We start from the raw sequence: 16,345 nt of genomic DNA, 5'->3' as shown, positions 1-16,345 counted from the left end.
GTATAGATCAGAAAGCAGTTGATAAGGATTTGCTAAGATCTATGGATCTCTCCTTTGACTGAAGAACTACAATAACCTCAGTACTAGCCTAGCTCTCAGTCTTGCCTAGTGTCCAATATTTTGCTTTCAAGTTAATATATCTTGGATGGATACTGTTAAGTCGTCGTTTTCGTTATCTCACTGAAAAACAGATTAAAATCCATTTCTACTACATGGTAACAGGCAATAATAAATTATAAAATCTGAAATTCATTTTTCTACCAATCTACAAGAAAGATATTCCCAATAACTGAGACTTTGCTTCTACTGCTAGCATACGTCAAGAATTTCAAGATTACAAACCAACTTGAATAAAAGCAGAAATTTCTGTATTGCAGTTAAGATACTGAAGCACCTGGTATTTTCATATAAAATAGACTTCTGAAGCACCGTGAACATAAAATGTTTTTAAAACCTTGCTGAATTAGATAACCACACAATTTATTTTTAAGAAATTTACCAAGATTTAATCTTTGACTAAGAATTTAGACGCTGCAAAGAAATCAGGAATTTCTGTGACTGCCACTGTGAAAATGCTACACTGAATTACTAACCTGCCTTTTTATAATTAAAAATATGCCCCGAAGCAAGTCTATTCTGTTCTTTATTTCCATCAAGCATTTTGTAGGAGTATTGAAGTTTTCTGTTAATAATTTACTTGCTTTGAGTGACAGAATAAAAATATACATCAGGCTAAACACCAAATACAAACCTATCTCTACTATGAGATGCTTTGTTAAGGACCAATGTTTAAAAGAAGATTCAAACAGCCTTCATTTGATGAAGATCTACTTCTTGGGCTCTCTGTAAGCACATAGCCTGTACAACTGTGGCAAAGAAGGCACAATGACATCGCCATGTAGGTAGAAGGCATGATAAAATGTAGTCACCAAGTTTCATTAAAACATACTGACCCATTCAAAATCTCACTGTAATAGTTCACCTGTAGATCTATTCCAGAGCAAAACAGTAATTCTCACTAATACAAACTAATCTGAAGTACAAGTCCTTTCATTTTTTACCAACTTTTCTGTATTTCCTTCAGAGAAAATACTTGAGATAGAATACCAGATTACAAACAAAGAATAAGCATCATCAACATGACCTTATTTTGATACTAAAGCTAAACAGTGTATTTTAGTATATACTCAAGTCTATTAAGCTCTTTTTCTTCAAGAATATAAAGTTTCTCACTAGTTCTGGTAGGAAACAAAAAGTAAAAATAAATAAAATAGTACAAAGGGGTATGGTAAACCTACAGTTTAACTGAAACTAACACCAATACTAAAACCAATAGAGAATAAACTAAACACTGATCTGCTAAAAACTCTCACAGATGAAAAAGCCCAGGAACCAAGAGGTAATGATCTACATTACCACATGGTCTTAAGGTTACTTCCTATTTGTATTTTTGTGCCCAAAACAAGAAAGACTGGGTGCACTGCAGATGAAAACTTCTTCAACAGACAGTCCTCATGCTACACCAACAACATTCCCTATTGGCCCTTTCAAATCCAATTGAAAGAGAAAGAATTTCAGTCTGCCTCTAGATGAAGTCACAGTGGCAATACATAGAATGCAGGAAAAACCACCTGATGGAGATACCCTGGGAGTTTATCCATTGGTATGGAATGGAAGGAGTGTATAAGATTGCATTTTTTTTCCTCTTTTTTGTTTTCTTACATAATTTATAATACTTTAGACACTGGTCTCATAAATATAATATGAACACTTTACACATGCCAAGCAATTAAAAGCTTTCCCCAAGAACTTTTAGGTCTTACCTGAACCACTGACAGCATCTGTTTACAGCACCTGGCTTTAGTTAGTAACCACTTAATTTAGTCAGAACTACAACTAGGTTTTCTTCAACCACCATCTTACTATTAAAAAACTTGTAGGAACAAAAAGAAGCCTACAAATACATCAGTTTGCCTTACAGTGATTAAAGTCAGCATAAAAGAAAGATTGTCTGTGGTTTAAGAGCTGTTGCTTGCGTCCCCACCCTTGACACATATCATCTTTAAATAAAAAGTGCAAATGGGATTTGGGGACTGGATGGACTGATTTGCCTATTGTTTGTCTTCAGTTGCTTATTCTGTAGCCACCTCTCATCAACTGTCCCACCATACTTTGGATTAGCTACAATTTACCTCTTCCAGACTCTTCCCACCCTTAAGTCCCACAAAAGTGCTCATTTCCCTTTTTACGAAAACACAAAACCACCCTAAAATGTTTGTTACAAAACTATTAAACATTTCAGTACTACCATCCATATAGTCACCTTCCCGTCAAGCAAGGCCAAAAAAGTGATGATGGATTCCCTTTGAATGCAAGAGATACTACACTTTTCGTAAGTAAACAGGCTGACATTACGATTGCAGTCTCTTCTGCGAGTGTACAGATGTCAGATGAGCTGGTCCATTTTTGTGGGACCTTGTGTGTATTAACACCAGCAGATAAAGATCTAAGACTGATAATATAAACCCAACGTGAACTATTAACTTCCAAGACCACCTACTGTATAGACAAGTTTGATTTTCTAAGGGATCTGTCAACAGCAGCTGCGCTTTGTCACCGATGGCTGTCTTCTAAGTTTGAAGCCCTTACCACTAGACGGGGGGTTGGTGTCAGTTGATGGAATTCTGCGACCTACAAGGAGTCAGAAAAAAAAAAAAATTACAGCAAACATTACACTTGAAACTAATTCTAAGCATTCAGTGTATGTTTTGGATTAGTCATACATCATTAGTGACAACATTCCTGCATAAAAGGAGGATGGCCGTTAATAGTCTATACTATGTCTGCAAGAGGTATGGTCCCACAGAAGAGCAAAGGCAGTTTTAAGCTAATTTTACAGTGTTTACACTTCAGTATAAGCCAGCCTTTGAGAGCTAAGCTGTAAAACTACTCAGAGAATATACTCTGCAGGATGCAATACCATCTGGAATATCTTCATTAAGAGCTACCATCTTGACCTGTATTTCCACAGCACATCACCTGCATTGGGTTTAGCACAGAAGTGCTTGTAAAGGCAGCTGCTTTAGTCATCTAATCAGTCATTAAAATCGACTATTCCTGGTTAAGTATTCTTTTCTGAGGAGGATTTATGATACTTTTTCCATAATTTATTCAAGATCAATTTTAGAGAGCAGCTATTAAGTCAGTAAATCAGAAAGCTACTCTACAGCACGTACTTTTTACATCAGCTTCAATATACTCAACTGCTTATAAGAACTATTTTTATACATTCATGCTACTGCCTGAAACATTCTGCAAATAATCTTGAACAGAATTCAGTTTGGAATATTGCCTGCTTTGTATTCACACAAGAAAACTTACTGTCATTCACTCCATGAAGGAATCAGAAAAGGTTTGCAATTTAAGTTTAAAAACCTTCAGGTAACACAGAAACACACGTGGAAAATCTACACACATTAGTTGCTATTTCCCATGCAGTAATCTAGCCTTCATGAATTCTTCTATTTTTCAAATGCACTAAGTACAAACACCAAGAGTGAGAACTTCATTCCTTTTCTCAGCTGTATAAAGTCTGGATCATCTCCACACTATTCCTTTCTCTTCCATAACCTTGGAAGCACTAATTGAAGCATTCAATAACAGATATAATAAGATGACATTGACTTGACATGAGTGCCCTGCTATTTATCCAGCAACATCACAGTAAGCTTAAAAGCTCTAAAAGGACTATTCAGAGGTCATTAGACGGCCAAAAATTGATACAGCTCATTTTGCAGTTCACATTCAGGCCCAACTGTCACAAATTCAATCCAGTATACTCTCACCTGAATACCACAAGAAGTAATCAAATTTCTACTTGAACTTCTTTCAGAAGAAAGCATATTAACTGTTTCAATACTTACTAATTTCTATAAAGAGTTCATTAATGTTAATTGCATTTTTCGCACTTGTCTCTACAAATATTGCATGAATGGAATCTGCATAGTCTTTAGCATCTTTTTCCATGACTTCTCTGCAAAAACAAAGCAAAGAAAAAACTATGAATGCAAAAACCCACCATTAGTCAAAAATCTTTAGGGACAGATTAAGCTTTCAACTGTCTCACTAATGAGTATTTTGCATTTTACCTGTTTGGCATCACAGCCCTCCTTCATCCTGAAGTTAATGCTCATCCTTTATGCTGTCTCCCTGCCTTGAGGTATGAGCATCACTGAAGCACAATCATAAACTAAACAATCATAAACTAAACAATTAATCTGACAGCATTACAGTGGAGTTTGTTTCTTGAGTGCTTTAAGTGTAGGTCTGCAATCAGTCATTACAGGGTGTTTTAATCTTGACACACACAGTTTGAGATGTACTGAAAAGATACTAAAGCATTAATTCCACTAACCCAGTGGATTTCCTACAGCTGTTTACAAAAATAAGTATCTTGCAACACTGAACAGATCATTCATATAGCATTTACTTTACATGTAGTATGAAAATGTAACTATAACCAGAAACATATTTAGACTGAGCAAAGAGTCAAGAAGTGAAAAAGTTACTCTACAACCTTAAGGTAGGCAAGCTGGTAATGTTCCCTTAATAACATGAAAAACAAAGCTCGATATGTAGAGAGAAGATTGGACTATATGTTGTATCACCTTACATACAATTTCTAGAAAACACAGGCTGCTTTCAGTAATAAGGGACTACAGGGTATCAAAAGCACAGACTTTAGATCATTGACTCAAATACTGCCTCTGACTGAAGTACAAGGAATCTTGCTCAATCAGCTTGAATAACAACATTAGCATAATTTATGTCAACTAAGCACCAAGAAATAAACATTTGGGACAAATACTACCTACATGCTTTATATCTGCCTTCTAATTAATTTTATGTCATCAGTTTTTTCAAGAGACATGCTACTTCTAACAAAAGTTATTAGAGCTCCCTAGATAACTCCTATATATTAACAATTTGTAAAATTATACTAAAAACTAACTTTGCAGTGATTCTTTAAACACATAACCATCTGTCTCCTTTGAGGCAAGAGCTGTGGTACCTTTTCCAATAAAATCTAAACCCAGAAAGTCTGTACACACCTTCTTTCTGAATTTTGGCTTATTCAACCTGGACATCAATAAAAAAGGGCTTCTTTTGTTTTTAGTACATGCCTTCTTGAAACTCTGGCTGTTCATAAAGTTTCTCAAGAACTTTTCCCACTCCCTGCAACTATTTCAGCTGTGAGCCAATTCCACCCCAGTATTTAAGCAGGGAAGGAAGGCACCTGAACAAGCAAGTTAGAAAAGCCTACACAATGCTTTCCAACAGGCTTGATGTTTTCCTAACAAAATGAGGTGCTACAGACTGACGGGGTACTTCTTATAAAGTGAGATAAACAGCTTGTATTACACTGTAGTTTCACAGGGAGTTTAGACTTGTGTAACTTGGCACTGCCTCTAGAAAAGGTAATCCTGTCTCACTGTAAACTGCTCATTCCTAACCCTGCTATCCCACCTCTGTTATGCCAGCAAGTGTTCATGGTGTGAGAAACATAAATATACTTGGATGAGTTTTCCTTTTTTAAAACTGTTAGTTTTAATCTGGATCTATTTTATAGCCTGATTTACTACACCATCACACACATACTCACACCAACACTGGGAGGAAGTGGGCAAGACTGTGCAAGGCCAGACTAACCAAGTCTTCTGACAGCAGAAACAGCTCAGACCACTTGCGAAACTACAATGCTAGTACGAAACAGCCTGGATTGCTCTATACCTTTCACCTGATCTGAAATGTTAAAATATTTAGTCCTACGAGCTTAAGTGAAAATCTCCAAGTTACCAAGTTATTTACCTTACATCATTAAGATCACACTTATTTCCAGCAATAGCTACAACAATGTTCGGAGGTCCATGTTGTCGAAGCTCTTTAACCCAGTTCTTTAATGTTGAGAAAGTTTCCTGATGTGTTGAAAAAAAAAAAGAAGAAAATAAAGAAAAAGAAGAAATTAAAGAGTCAGAACTGGCCCATGACACCCTCATACCCCACACAAAGTAGTAATGCTGGGAAAATATCACATTTCTTACCTCCTTTGTGATGTCATACACTATAATGGCTGCTGCTGACCCTCTGTAATACATTGGGGCTAAAGCACGAAACTGGAAGAAAGACACCAGACATTATGAATCTGATCTTCTACTGACCTCCATGATCTCATCATTATTATATTATAAAGAAGTGAAAACTAGCTTTAAAGTCCACATTAGTGGAAAACTTTTCTTTACAATTACAGAGATGCTGTGCAACAATATACATAATTTCCATTCAAGTACTGTTTTACAAAGGCCAACCAATAGATGGCTTAGGGATCAGCAGCACACTTACTGAGAAAAAGCAGGAAGCCAAACTTGACCTTACTTTGACTAGATTAGAATCTCTCATTTAAAAGATTGTAGATTATATGCACAGACAGGATATATGCTCAACTTTAAACACCAGACAAGGTGAAAACAGTCAAAATTGAACCAGCTTCTTCCTCCAAGACATTCAAGCTTTTGGACAAGAAGTAATTTCAAGAAATCTAGCATGTATTACTGCTGTTCTGAAATGTTCAGAAGTTGGTGTCAACCTCTAGCCCCATGGATCAGTCATGGCACACTTCAACGCTAGAAATGTTGGTTTCCTTCTTTGTAATTTAATTTACAGCCTCAGGGCTCCCCCCCCCCCCCCCCCCCCAAGTTAGAAGCATGTTTAAAACAGAAAACTGCAAAAGCCAACAGCCATGTGACCTGTTGCAAACAGAGCTTTAAGGAACATGCTAGATAGCAAAAGGCTACTGTAATTCATAGAATCATAGAATAGTTTGGGTTGGAAAGGACCTTAAGATCATCCAGTTCCAACCCCCCTGCCATGGGCAGGGACACCTCACACTAAACCATCTCACCCAAGGCCTCGTCCAATCTGGTCTTGAACACTGCCAGGGATAGAGCATTCACAACGTCCCTGGGCAACCTATTCCAGTGTCTCACCACCCTAATAGGAAAGAATTTCCTCCTAATATCCAATCTAATTTCTATTGTAATATCCAAAATTAGATCTAGGGCAGGTATATTTGGCTGGTAGTACATTTGCAGAATATAAACCAAGCCTGTGCCTTTGCATGGGCAGCACTATGAATCCAGGACTGAAAAAAGTGATAAAGCATACAATTAAATTGCATCAAAACTCAAGCATTCTTAAAAACAGTGTGATATTCTGCAATTTAAAAAGGGACAGACAACTAATCTAGCAAACAAAACTCTCAGTTAAAGCACAGAGTAAATTGCACGTACCCCTTTTGTGTAAGCGTATGTAATTTAGTGCTTTTGTGCATCTTATTACTCAGGGTAAGAATCATGACTAGAATACAGTTTTTCATAAAAGCTTATTCAGTTCTAATAAAATACCAATTTCCTTTTGCTTAGTACAGTTCAACTGAGAGCACTACTATAAATCATAAAAATTTTGCTATAAAGCAGAATTCCAGAGCATTTACATTTGGCTCTCAAATTCTGTTTTGAAAACAGGATTTTGAACACAAAGTTCAGAATATAAAAATATTTAATAGTGGGAAAGGGAGACACGGGCAGGGATTCAGATCATGTTGGGACATAATCCCTCTCTTCCTCCCGAGTACTAAAATGTAAAGGGAAACATATTTGGTAAACCACCTCTTGGACTAGTTGCAGCCTGGCTTTTTGATTATTTGACTATTTACATTGGGAATAAACCAACTTGCACTTGCTGATTTTGCATTACTCTCATTTCCTGACTGCTAACACTTAGATACTTTTTTCCACCTAAGGGCAACAGGCAGATAAAACACATTAACAAAACAGATGTCACCAGAAACACTGAATTTTCCTTTTGCTATTTTTCCAGATACTTCAGCTTACCCTCCAGCCTCCAATTTGTGTTTTGACAGAATTATTAAGACATAATTATCCAGAGAAACTCAAAATTGTAAGGTAAGAAGGCAAAAAACCTGACTGCTGTAAGTGATCTGCTACATGTCATCACCTATCAACTATACACTGTGTAGAAGAAATGAGAGAAGAAATAAGGCTGCGCAGTGAGCTGTGTGAAGTGAGTTAGTGCACATTTCCACCTCTGGAGTGAAGCAGGCCCACCACTCCCTGAAGTCATTTAGAACATGGGATTGCCCAGTGCAGCATGGAACTATTCACTCCTGGGCTTTTGAAGTGGAAAACAGCAAATGCTCCTCAAGAAGCCAGGACTACAAATTCTGTGCATTAAGTATCATAGCTCAGCAGAGACATTTTAGTTCCAAGAATGGTGTGGACATTTACGGCATTCCAGATATCATGGAGGAAATCCCTTCCATAATTCATTGTCAGATGTAACTCTGCTATGGATTTCAGGGAAAGGCATGTATACAGACCATTTATGACTACCGGCATGTGACAGTGCTGCTCTGTTTTGAAGAAAGAAACATTTATGAAGATACTGACATAATTTCTAAGTAAGTATTCTTGCTCCCATTTCACTGGTTTCCTTGGCTATATTGTGGCCTCACAAGTGACTTTTCTCAGGTGTGGAACATAAGCTTCACAGATATCACAGCTCACAGGTCAGAGACCTTTCCCGGTTTTATTTCAAGAAAGATACCACACAACTTGTATGGAAAGAAATTAAAGAGGTATCATTCAAAGTCTAAAAACAAATACAAGGAACATGATGGTCACGTGCAGAGATGCTTACTCTGATTATAGTACGCTGAATCCAGTGTTCTCCCATGGCTTGCAAACACAGCTAAAGTGAACAGGATGGAATGCTAATATGCATTGGAAGTTTCTTGCCAAGTTGTGGCAGGCATGTTCATAAAGCTTTCAATTTAAGAGTACCAGCCTCTCAGAAGTCATATTCTACCTCTCAGTAGACTCACATGCCAGCATTAACATTTCCAAATGGGCTAAGATGTTCACTTAAGACAAACTATTCACAGAAATGCTGAGTGAGTGCTGGTAATGGAAGGACTTGGGTATTTCTAGTAACATGGATACTATTGGACATATCCCTGGGACACATCCCTGGCAGCATAAATTTGCTTTATATAGTGCTGCTGGATGGAAATAAACTGTCATTCAAAATCCAAGACACTGAAATGCAATACAAATATACTTCAGTTACTTTCTAGAACCAATCCTGAAAAATAGTACAACTGCATTTTCCAGCTATTATCCTGAAATAATAACCCAACCTGATCAAACTGGCGCGTATGGGAGACAGCTCTGGTATCTATCTTTATTACAATTCATTCTCATCCTAAATAAGCTCATCACGAGTGACTGATAATTGCCAATAGTTACCAGTCAAGAATCTGCAAGACAGCATTCTTAATACAGCTACTATGATTTCTACCACTGTTACTAGGAATCCATAAACAAGCAAGTTCACTAGCAAAGTCTTCCTTTGAAATTCTAAGTGAAAATCACGCAAACTAGTGAATTGATTTGAGTAGTCATTTTCTTGAAAGCTCTGGTTGCCTCCCCTCAGAACTATACATGCTGCAGAGATCAAAACATCAAAATAGATTTCTTGACATAGCTTCTAACTTATCAGATTTGAGAGAAAACTTTATAATAGAAGATCAGTTATTACCTATAACACTGCTTGAAACGTTGCTTTTTAAAGCCTAAGCCCGTACCTTACTCACATTAAGAACCCAAACACTGAAGCTAACAATGTGTTAGCAGTTGTAGATTTTCCCAGAAGTGGGGCCTACTCATACTATGAAACACAATTATTCGTTTCACTTTGATTCTCATGCTGCCAGATGCACTGGCTGCAAAGTAACTCCAGCTGAATGTTTAAAAATCAACTAGAAAAGGTGCTAGAGACAGCTGCTGGCTCCCTCTCCACTCTGTTTTCTTTTGAAATGGCACTCTTAGTGAATCTAAATCCAATCTTTTGTTTTTATATGCTCCTTTTAGGTAATCACCCTTACCACTGTCCTTTAACCATACCAAAAATGAAAAATAAAACCATATTTACAGGCAGAGACCTGCCTAAAAACAACCAGTCTAGGACATGCTCATAAAACCAGATCACATTGTGACTTTCAAGGGCAGGGCTGAAAAGTGACCCAATCTCTAGCCAGAACTATCAGCACAGATATTGATTCTACTTACCCGCTCCTGTCCAGCTGTATCCCAAATTAGGAATTTATGCAGCTCATTTTGATACTGTACAGTCTTGGTCATAAATGAGGCTCTGGAAAAAAAATTACAGCTTATGCTTTTCGGAATATAATCACGTTCTTAGAACATCACCACCATGAACTTTCAAAAAGGTCTGCATTCCAATAGTAGCACTCCTCGCACACATGCACACAAAACCAATACAAATTTTCATACATAAAGGCTGAAATTAATGAGGCAAAGGGCCTCATAGGATGAAATTCAACTAACAAAACAGAAGTAACACAAATGCAAATTTTAAGCTTTTATTGTTCATAAGCTTTTGATAAAATTGAAGGATGTACAGCCAAAAAAAAAAAAATCAGGAAGGTCAGCCTTTTTAACAGCACTCTTCCTAAATGGAGGAATCGCCACAGCAAATCACTTAAGCATGTACCAGAAACTTCCAGAGGGAAAGAGATCAATCCTTCCCCTTTGTATCAGCTTTTTCTATCTCTGTCCTAACATTCAGATAAATGTTGGCAAGTCCATACTTGAGAATAAGATAAAGAAGGTTCATATCACTACAGGTAGGTGTTAAGGAGAGAAAAGTCAATAATGAGCAAGTTGCTTGTTTTCTGCACTCTGAACAGCTCCCAAAACCTGTTCTTATACGCTTCTGTCTGCAGAGGCTTATGCACTTCAGAAGACAATCCCCCACACTCACTTATTCCTATGCTCCAGCTGCCCCCACCCAACTTCCAGCTGTTTTACAGTAACATATTGAAAAACATTGCAGAGTACTTGTGTTTTACTTGATCTGCTTTACATGAATCACTGTGTTTTCCACATGAACAGGAATTCTAAGACCTAATCTTTTACAAGGGGGAGTTCTTTGCTCTGTTACCTGTAGGCACATTTTTTATTACAGAAGCCACACACTGAATTCAAATCCTTGTTGAATAAGAACTATAGATGCCATGATAATTTTAAGCATGCGAGATCCTACATTATGAACCTCAATACCATTTGCATGCTTAATTCCTGTCACTTGACAATACTGAAGGTTCCCAAACTTGTTCTACTGTCAATTCTGGACAGAATGCAGGTGGTTGCCCGTGCTGGAGCTTCCTACAGTACACCAAGCTTGCTGTAGATTCAGAGAGCAGGAGTCTCTCAGCATGATCAACAACACGAAATACCTGACTCTGAACTTCATTCTTGGATCTTAAGTACCACCAGGGCACAGATTTTAATGATGTTTGTGACACTTCTGTAGTTACTATAACTGGAGTCTTTGGATACGTTTCTGTGCTGCAGGAGGACAGAACAGCTATCTACATTTTTAAAAAGCAAAGGGAGCAATTACACAATGCTTTCAGCTACTAAGAGGTAACCTCCTCTCCATTCCCCAAGCTCAGATAGTTTGCCAAATAGCATCTCAATCTCCAAAGCTTATTATTCTTTTAAGAGGCCAAATAAAAGGTTGCAGCATCACCAAGAAGAGTCTAACTGCAATACATTTCAGTGTTAATACAGTTAATTAGATTATGTATTTTAACAGAGAGTAACAAGAAATAAAGTGATAGGAGTATCTGTTGCAAACCACAAAAAGACTTCCACTTCCTTAAGACTGCTACAAATTAAGCATCAATTCTGAATTCTCTAGTCAACATGGAAACAACTCCCTAAATCATAGATTCTCTCTGAAATTACCTTACTTGGTTCTATAAACCAAAACATTCCTATACAGTCAATCTGAACTGAACAGCTGTGTTGCTCTAATTCACATCACAACTAAACATCCCAAATGGTAGCCGACAACAGAGGTTGAACGCTTCTTGAAATTCTTTGACAAATGGAAGCTTCCATTGTGACAGATGTCAAAAAAAAGAACAAAGCACAAAACAACAACAGCAAAAAAAAAACCAAGAAAACCAGTTTAAAGACAAACCGCTTTTGGGTCAACAAAACCCTCCAAATTATAGCTATACTCAACCGCTTCTAGTAAGAAAATGGGCATTATCCCCACTAAGTTTCCCAGCTGCTTCTACCACTTAAGTAAGCACTATAACTACTTGAACAAGATCCACCTGAAGTAGTTTTATACTCATTCATAATTCCTTTTGATGCTATAATGAAAGACTAGATATTCTGCAGTGCCTGATATATGCTGATCAGGCATATATCAGATACATGCTGGTCAGGCAAAGCAGAATATGTTCTCAGCATCCTGAGAAGACAAAAGTTGCAGAATTCTGACAGGATTTCTACAGATGCCTGTATTTGAACCTGAATGATGAACATTCACAATGAAGTGATAACGCTAAGAGGAATGAAAAAGGGACAGGAAACAAGATTGTATCTCATGAACTCAAAACCACAGGAGTAAACTTAAACATCCTCAGCTTTAGTTTTAGAATGATCAAAACTCCTCTAATCCTTAGTTTGTTCTTCCCACCTCCTAAAACAAGGTCTAGAAAGTTTCAAAATTAATTTGCTTAAAATTCTGGGACTGCATCCCTGCCATTTAGACAAGTTTTGGTTCATTTATACTACTACAGCAAACTACCAAGATATCAAATCCTCAGGCCAACGAATGATTGTGTTAAGATGGCTAAAAGATATATTTTAAGTCTGTCACTTCAAGAAAGTATACTAATCCCAGTGCTATCATTAAATCCATGAAGACAAATTCTCTTCTGCGCATTAGCCTCATTAGCACAATAGCCAGCATCTTCTACCAGCACCTTAAGTTACTACATAGAATCTGTTACAGACATGCCCTTTGGGAAGACATGTGCCTGTGATCCCTTTTTTTCCTGCCTCCAGATAGGTGCTACACTGGAGGGAGGAGGGAAAAAAAAAAAAAAAAGAAAAGGAAATCAACCAACACACCACACAGCCAGAAAACTACCAGATTGAAAGAAAGCAACTTTGGAGGGTAGACAGCAAGATTTGATGAAATTCATTCCAAAGCTACCTTTGTTAACAGAGAAATTTATTTTAAAAAGCATACTTCCTACAGAGTACCTTGCAGTTCACTACCAGTATTTATATGCAAAAGAATTAAAAAAAAAAAAAGAAGGTTGGGAGCACAAGGGGAAATGGGGAGGGAGAGAGGGAGGAAGACCAGCAGAACCCTATTTGGGTTGTTTTTGTTTTTTTTTTTCCAGAAGGACAGGATGAGATACAGCTGACTTTTATCAGCAGCATCTTTCTTGGTCAAAGAAGTAGTACAGCCTGTGCATCACCTGAGACGGGAAGTTGCACTGACATCCCCCCCCCCCCGCACTTCTCGACATCAAGTGAAGTCATGTCCTCCTGTAAAGTAAGGAACTGCTACCAAGAAAAGCAGCTCATAAGACACTTTCAAAGCAAAAGAGACAGCAAAGGAAATAAAAACATCCAACCACTCCAAGAACTCCTGGTGTTTGGCCCTCCTTCTATGCATTTGAAGATTTGAGCTCAGTAATGTTGCTATTCTGAGGCTCAACTTTTAAACATCCTTACCTGTGAGACCAATTACATGAACAATTTCATCAGTTACTTACACTTGTGTATTGCATATAGATATGTAAAATTACAACTAATTCATTAAGAGAACTACAGCCAGAATTAGTATGCTAACTACCTTCAAAACAGACTTGCCCTTTAATATAATAAAAAAAAACTTAAAAAATAAAATCATGCAGTCACATAATAGCCTTCACAACTTAAAGAGTAGTAAATGAGAAAAAGCACATTATTCCTTTAACAGAAGCATCATTTATTCAGAACCCAGGATCTCTAGCACAATTTTGCTACCTTAGTTTAAGAATACAAAATGGGTCCAGATCTCACACATGAAAATGGAGTTATAGGAGTGCTGCATACACTTCTACGTTTCCTAAGGCAGTTCATGAGCTAATGAAGGCTGCAGTCATGCTTATTACCACATTTAGCTGCCACAGTGGAGAATCAAGTGATCTATTCAGGAGGTACAGACATATATTTATACAATTTGGTTTTAGTCTTAAATAAATTTCTTTTACTTAGTTTCTTACCCTATTGTTGGGTTGATGTTGGGATCAAAGCTATCTTCTACAAATCTCCACACAATACTTGACTTGCCCACACCAGTATCCTAAAAAAAGGACAGAAACAGTTGAAAGAGACATTAGTTACTATAGCCAGATGTTTCTTTTTGTCCTCAGATCTTGCAGTACACTGTACATGAATCATATGTTCCTGCAGAGAATTTCCAAGAAGTTATATTCTGAATATACTTCAGATACAATAATTTAGTAGAAATGACAGGTCTCTGATAAGTTAGCTTTCTAAACAATTAAGATATTTTTATGAAGGACTGTAAAATCTGCATTCATGCTTATTATCATTTATTCAAACTTCTGTTTTTTCCAAAGCTATGCATAGATTGCATTTGAACAAGAAACAGGGAAAGACCATCTATGACTTTTTTAGTAAAATAGACAGCAACTGAGTATGGCATTTTATTTTTTCAAGCCAATGGAGCACATTAAGTTATACAAGAGTGACACACACATTTCAACCCCTGACTAATGCTGTCCCACCCTGCTTAATGAAAGACTTGAAATTTCTTCTGTGACACACCTGAAACATGTATCTAATGGAATTCCACAGAGCTATAAATGGCCAAAGAGGAAACGCAACAAGAAAATTCTGGGTCATGTATGTATTTGCACCACTGACTTCATGGTTGAAAGTCACCTTTAGGACTAAAAGAACTCAACTACTAGCAGCAAGACTGTTCTCAATAGAAGCTGGATATTTTAAAAGGTCATTTAATTAAGACAAGTGAAGACAAACATTTTGCTTTACATTTCATGAGTCATTAAAATTTAAAGAGAAAAAACTCTGAGAACCTGCTTAATTGAAAATAAAATTTTACACTATTCATGCATTTTCTTGAATCTTCTGAATGCTGTAGTAAATTTAGGTACAGTATGCATGGCTGTGCGTATTTTTTCAAGCTACTTTCCTCTCACAGAAAAGCTTATAATCTCAGAACACTGACGCAGTTCCTGACTACAGGAGTTCAATGACCAGTTTTCCGGGGTGCTTATTCTCCTCTTCTTACATGAGGAAAGGTTTCTCAGGTCAGGTGAATGCAAACAGTGGCTGGTCCTTACCTCAAATGCCTTCATAACAAAAGGAGTACAGAAACACTCATTTTTTTCCCCTGAAGAGCAGTGTGGCCATTTAGAGGAAGAAAACGAGTCTGCTGGCATGTACAATTCAAGATTTAGATACAGATGGGGGCAACTCCACCTATTCAACGTGAGGCTCTCCAGTGAAGCCCTCAGACCCAACCAAACCAACAACACAGCTTTATAACCTTAACTTCTTCCAAACATCTACCTCAGTTTGTTTAATGTCTCCTTCTCCAACCACCTGCAACGCTTCAGACACTTTTAAAGCCTACATATGCTGTTTAAGAAAAAAAAGTTCAGGCCCCTCCCCCTCGAGTGTGATTTCAGGTACCTTTATTTATTTATTTAGTAAATTCCAAGCCTGAAACAGCTTACAGGGAAGAGGGAAGCACACACTGGGTGCCCCTGCTCCCTCTCTCCTCTTTTATACAGCAAAAGATCGAAAAAAAGGAGCGATATTTACCCCCGGAGAACGCCTACCCTGTGCACGGGGAAGGCCCTTCCGGCCGCCCGCTCTCCTCAGCGGGACGCGGCCCCACAGCCGGGGCGCGCCGGCAGCCGCAGCGGGAGCGAGGCCCACCCTTCACCCAGGGAAGGAACTCCCTCTCAGAGCCTCTCCAGCCTTACGCAGAGGCTTTCCACCACTGCAGAAAGCTTTCCAAGCCAGCCCCTCCACAGACCCGCTCCCTGCCACCACCCCCGGAGCCGGCCGCGCAGCACTTACCCCCAGAAGGCAAACTTTCAGCTCCCTCAGAGCCATGGCCGCGCAAACCGTGCCTTTAACAAGCGCCGAAGACACAGCCCAGAGCGACCATAGCCCTTGCCGGGGCGCGCGTTCCGCCGAGGCCCGCGGGGGCAGCCCCCCGCCTCCCTCACACCGTGATTACCAGCCAACCTTCCTCCGCAGAGCTGCGCGAACGCGACGCCATCTTGGATGGCCCGCCGGCGTCACCTGACCGCGCCCCCGCCCGTCGCCGC

At 38.4% G+C, this 16,345-nt stretch overlaps 1 protein-coding gene across 1 annotated transcript in view; it reads right to left on the bottom strand.

Annotated features, from left to right (window-relative positions):
- The window catches only part of RAB22A (RAB22A, member RAS oncogene family), a 42,133-nt gene extending 25,843 nt beyond the window's left edge, over window positions 1-16,290 (bottom strand). Inside the window, exons 1-7 of the mRNA XM_057406367.1 lie at window positions 16,092-16,290; window positions 14,240-14,319; window positions 10,206-10,287; window positions 6,102-6,173; window positions 5,869-5,975; window positions 3,924-4,033; window positions 2,561-2,691 (exon numbers count right to left, since the gene is read on the bottom strand). Coding sequence (XP_057262350.1) covers window positions 2,594-2,691; window positions 3,924-4,033; window positions 5,869-5,975; window positions 6,102-6,173; window positions 10,206-10,287; window positions 14,240-14,319; window positions 16,092-16,127 — 585 coding nt within the window. The 5' untranslated portion in view covers window positions 16,128-16,290 and the 3' untranslated portion in view covers window positions 2,561-2,593. The remainder of the gene's footprint in view (window positions 1-2,560; window positions 2,692-3,923; window positions 4,034-5,868; window positions 5,976-6,101; window positions 6,174-10,205; window positions 10,288-14,239; window positions 14,320-16,091) is intronic.
- Window positions 16,291-16,345: the final 55 nt, after the last annotated feature.

This window comes from Pezoporus wallicus, unplaced genomic scaffold (genome assembly GCF_028554395.1).
Source record: "Pezoporus wallicus isolate ANWC-B61680 ecotype Strahan unplaced genomic scaffold, APGP_CSIRO_Pwel_v1 contig_6783, whole genome shotgun sequence".
Taxonomy (NCBI): domain Eukaryota; kingdom Metazoa; phylum Chordata; class Aves; order Psittaciformes; family Psittacidae; genus Pezoporus; species Pezoporus wallicus.
The sequence above is the reverse complement of the archived record's forward strand: the minus strand, read 5'-3'. Positions and strand labels throughout refer to the sequence as shown.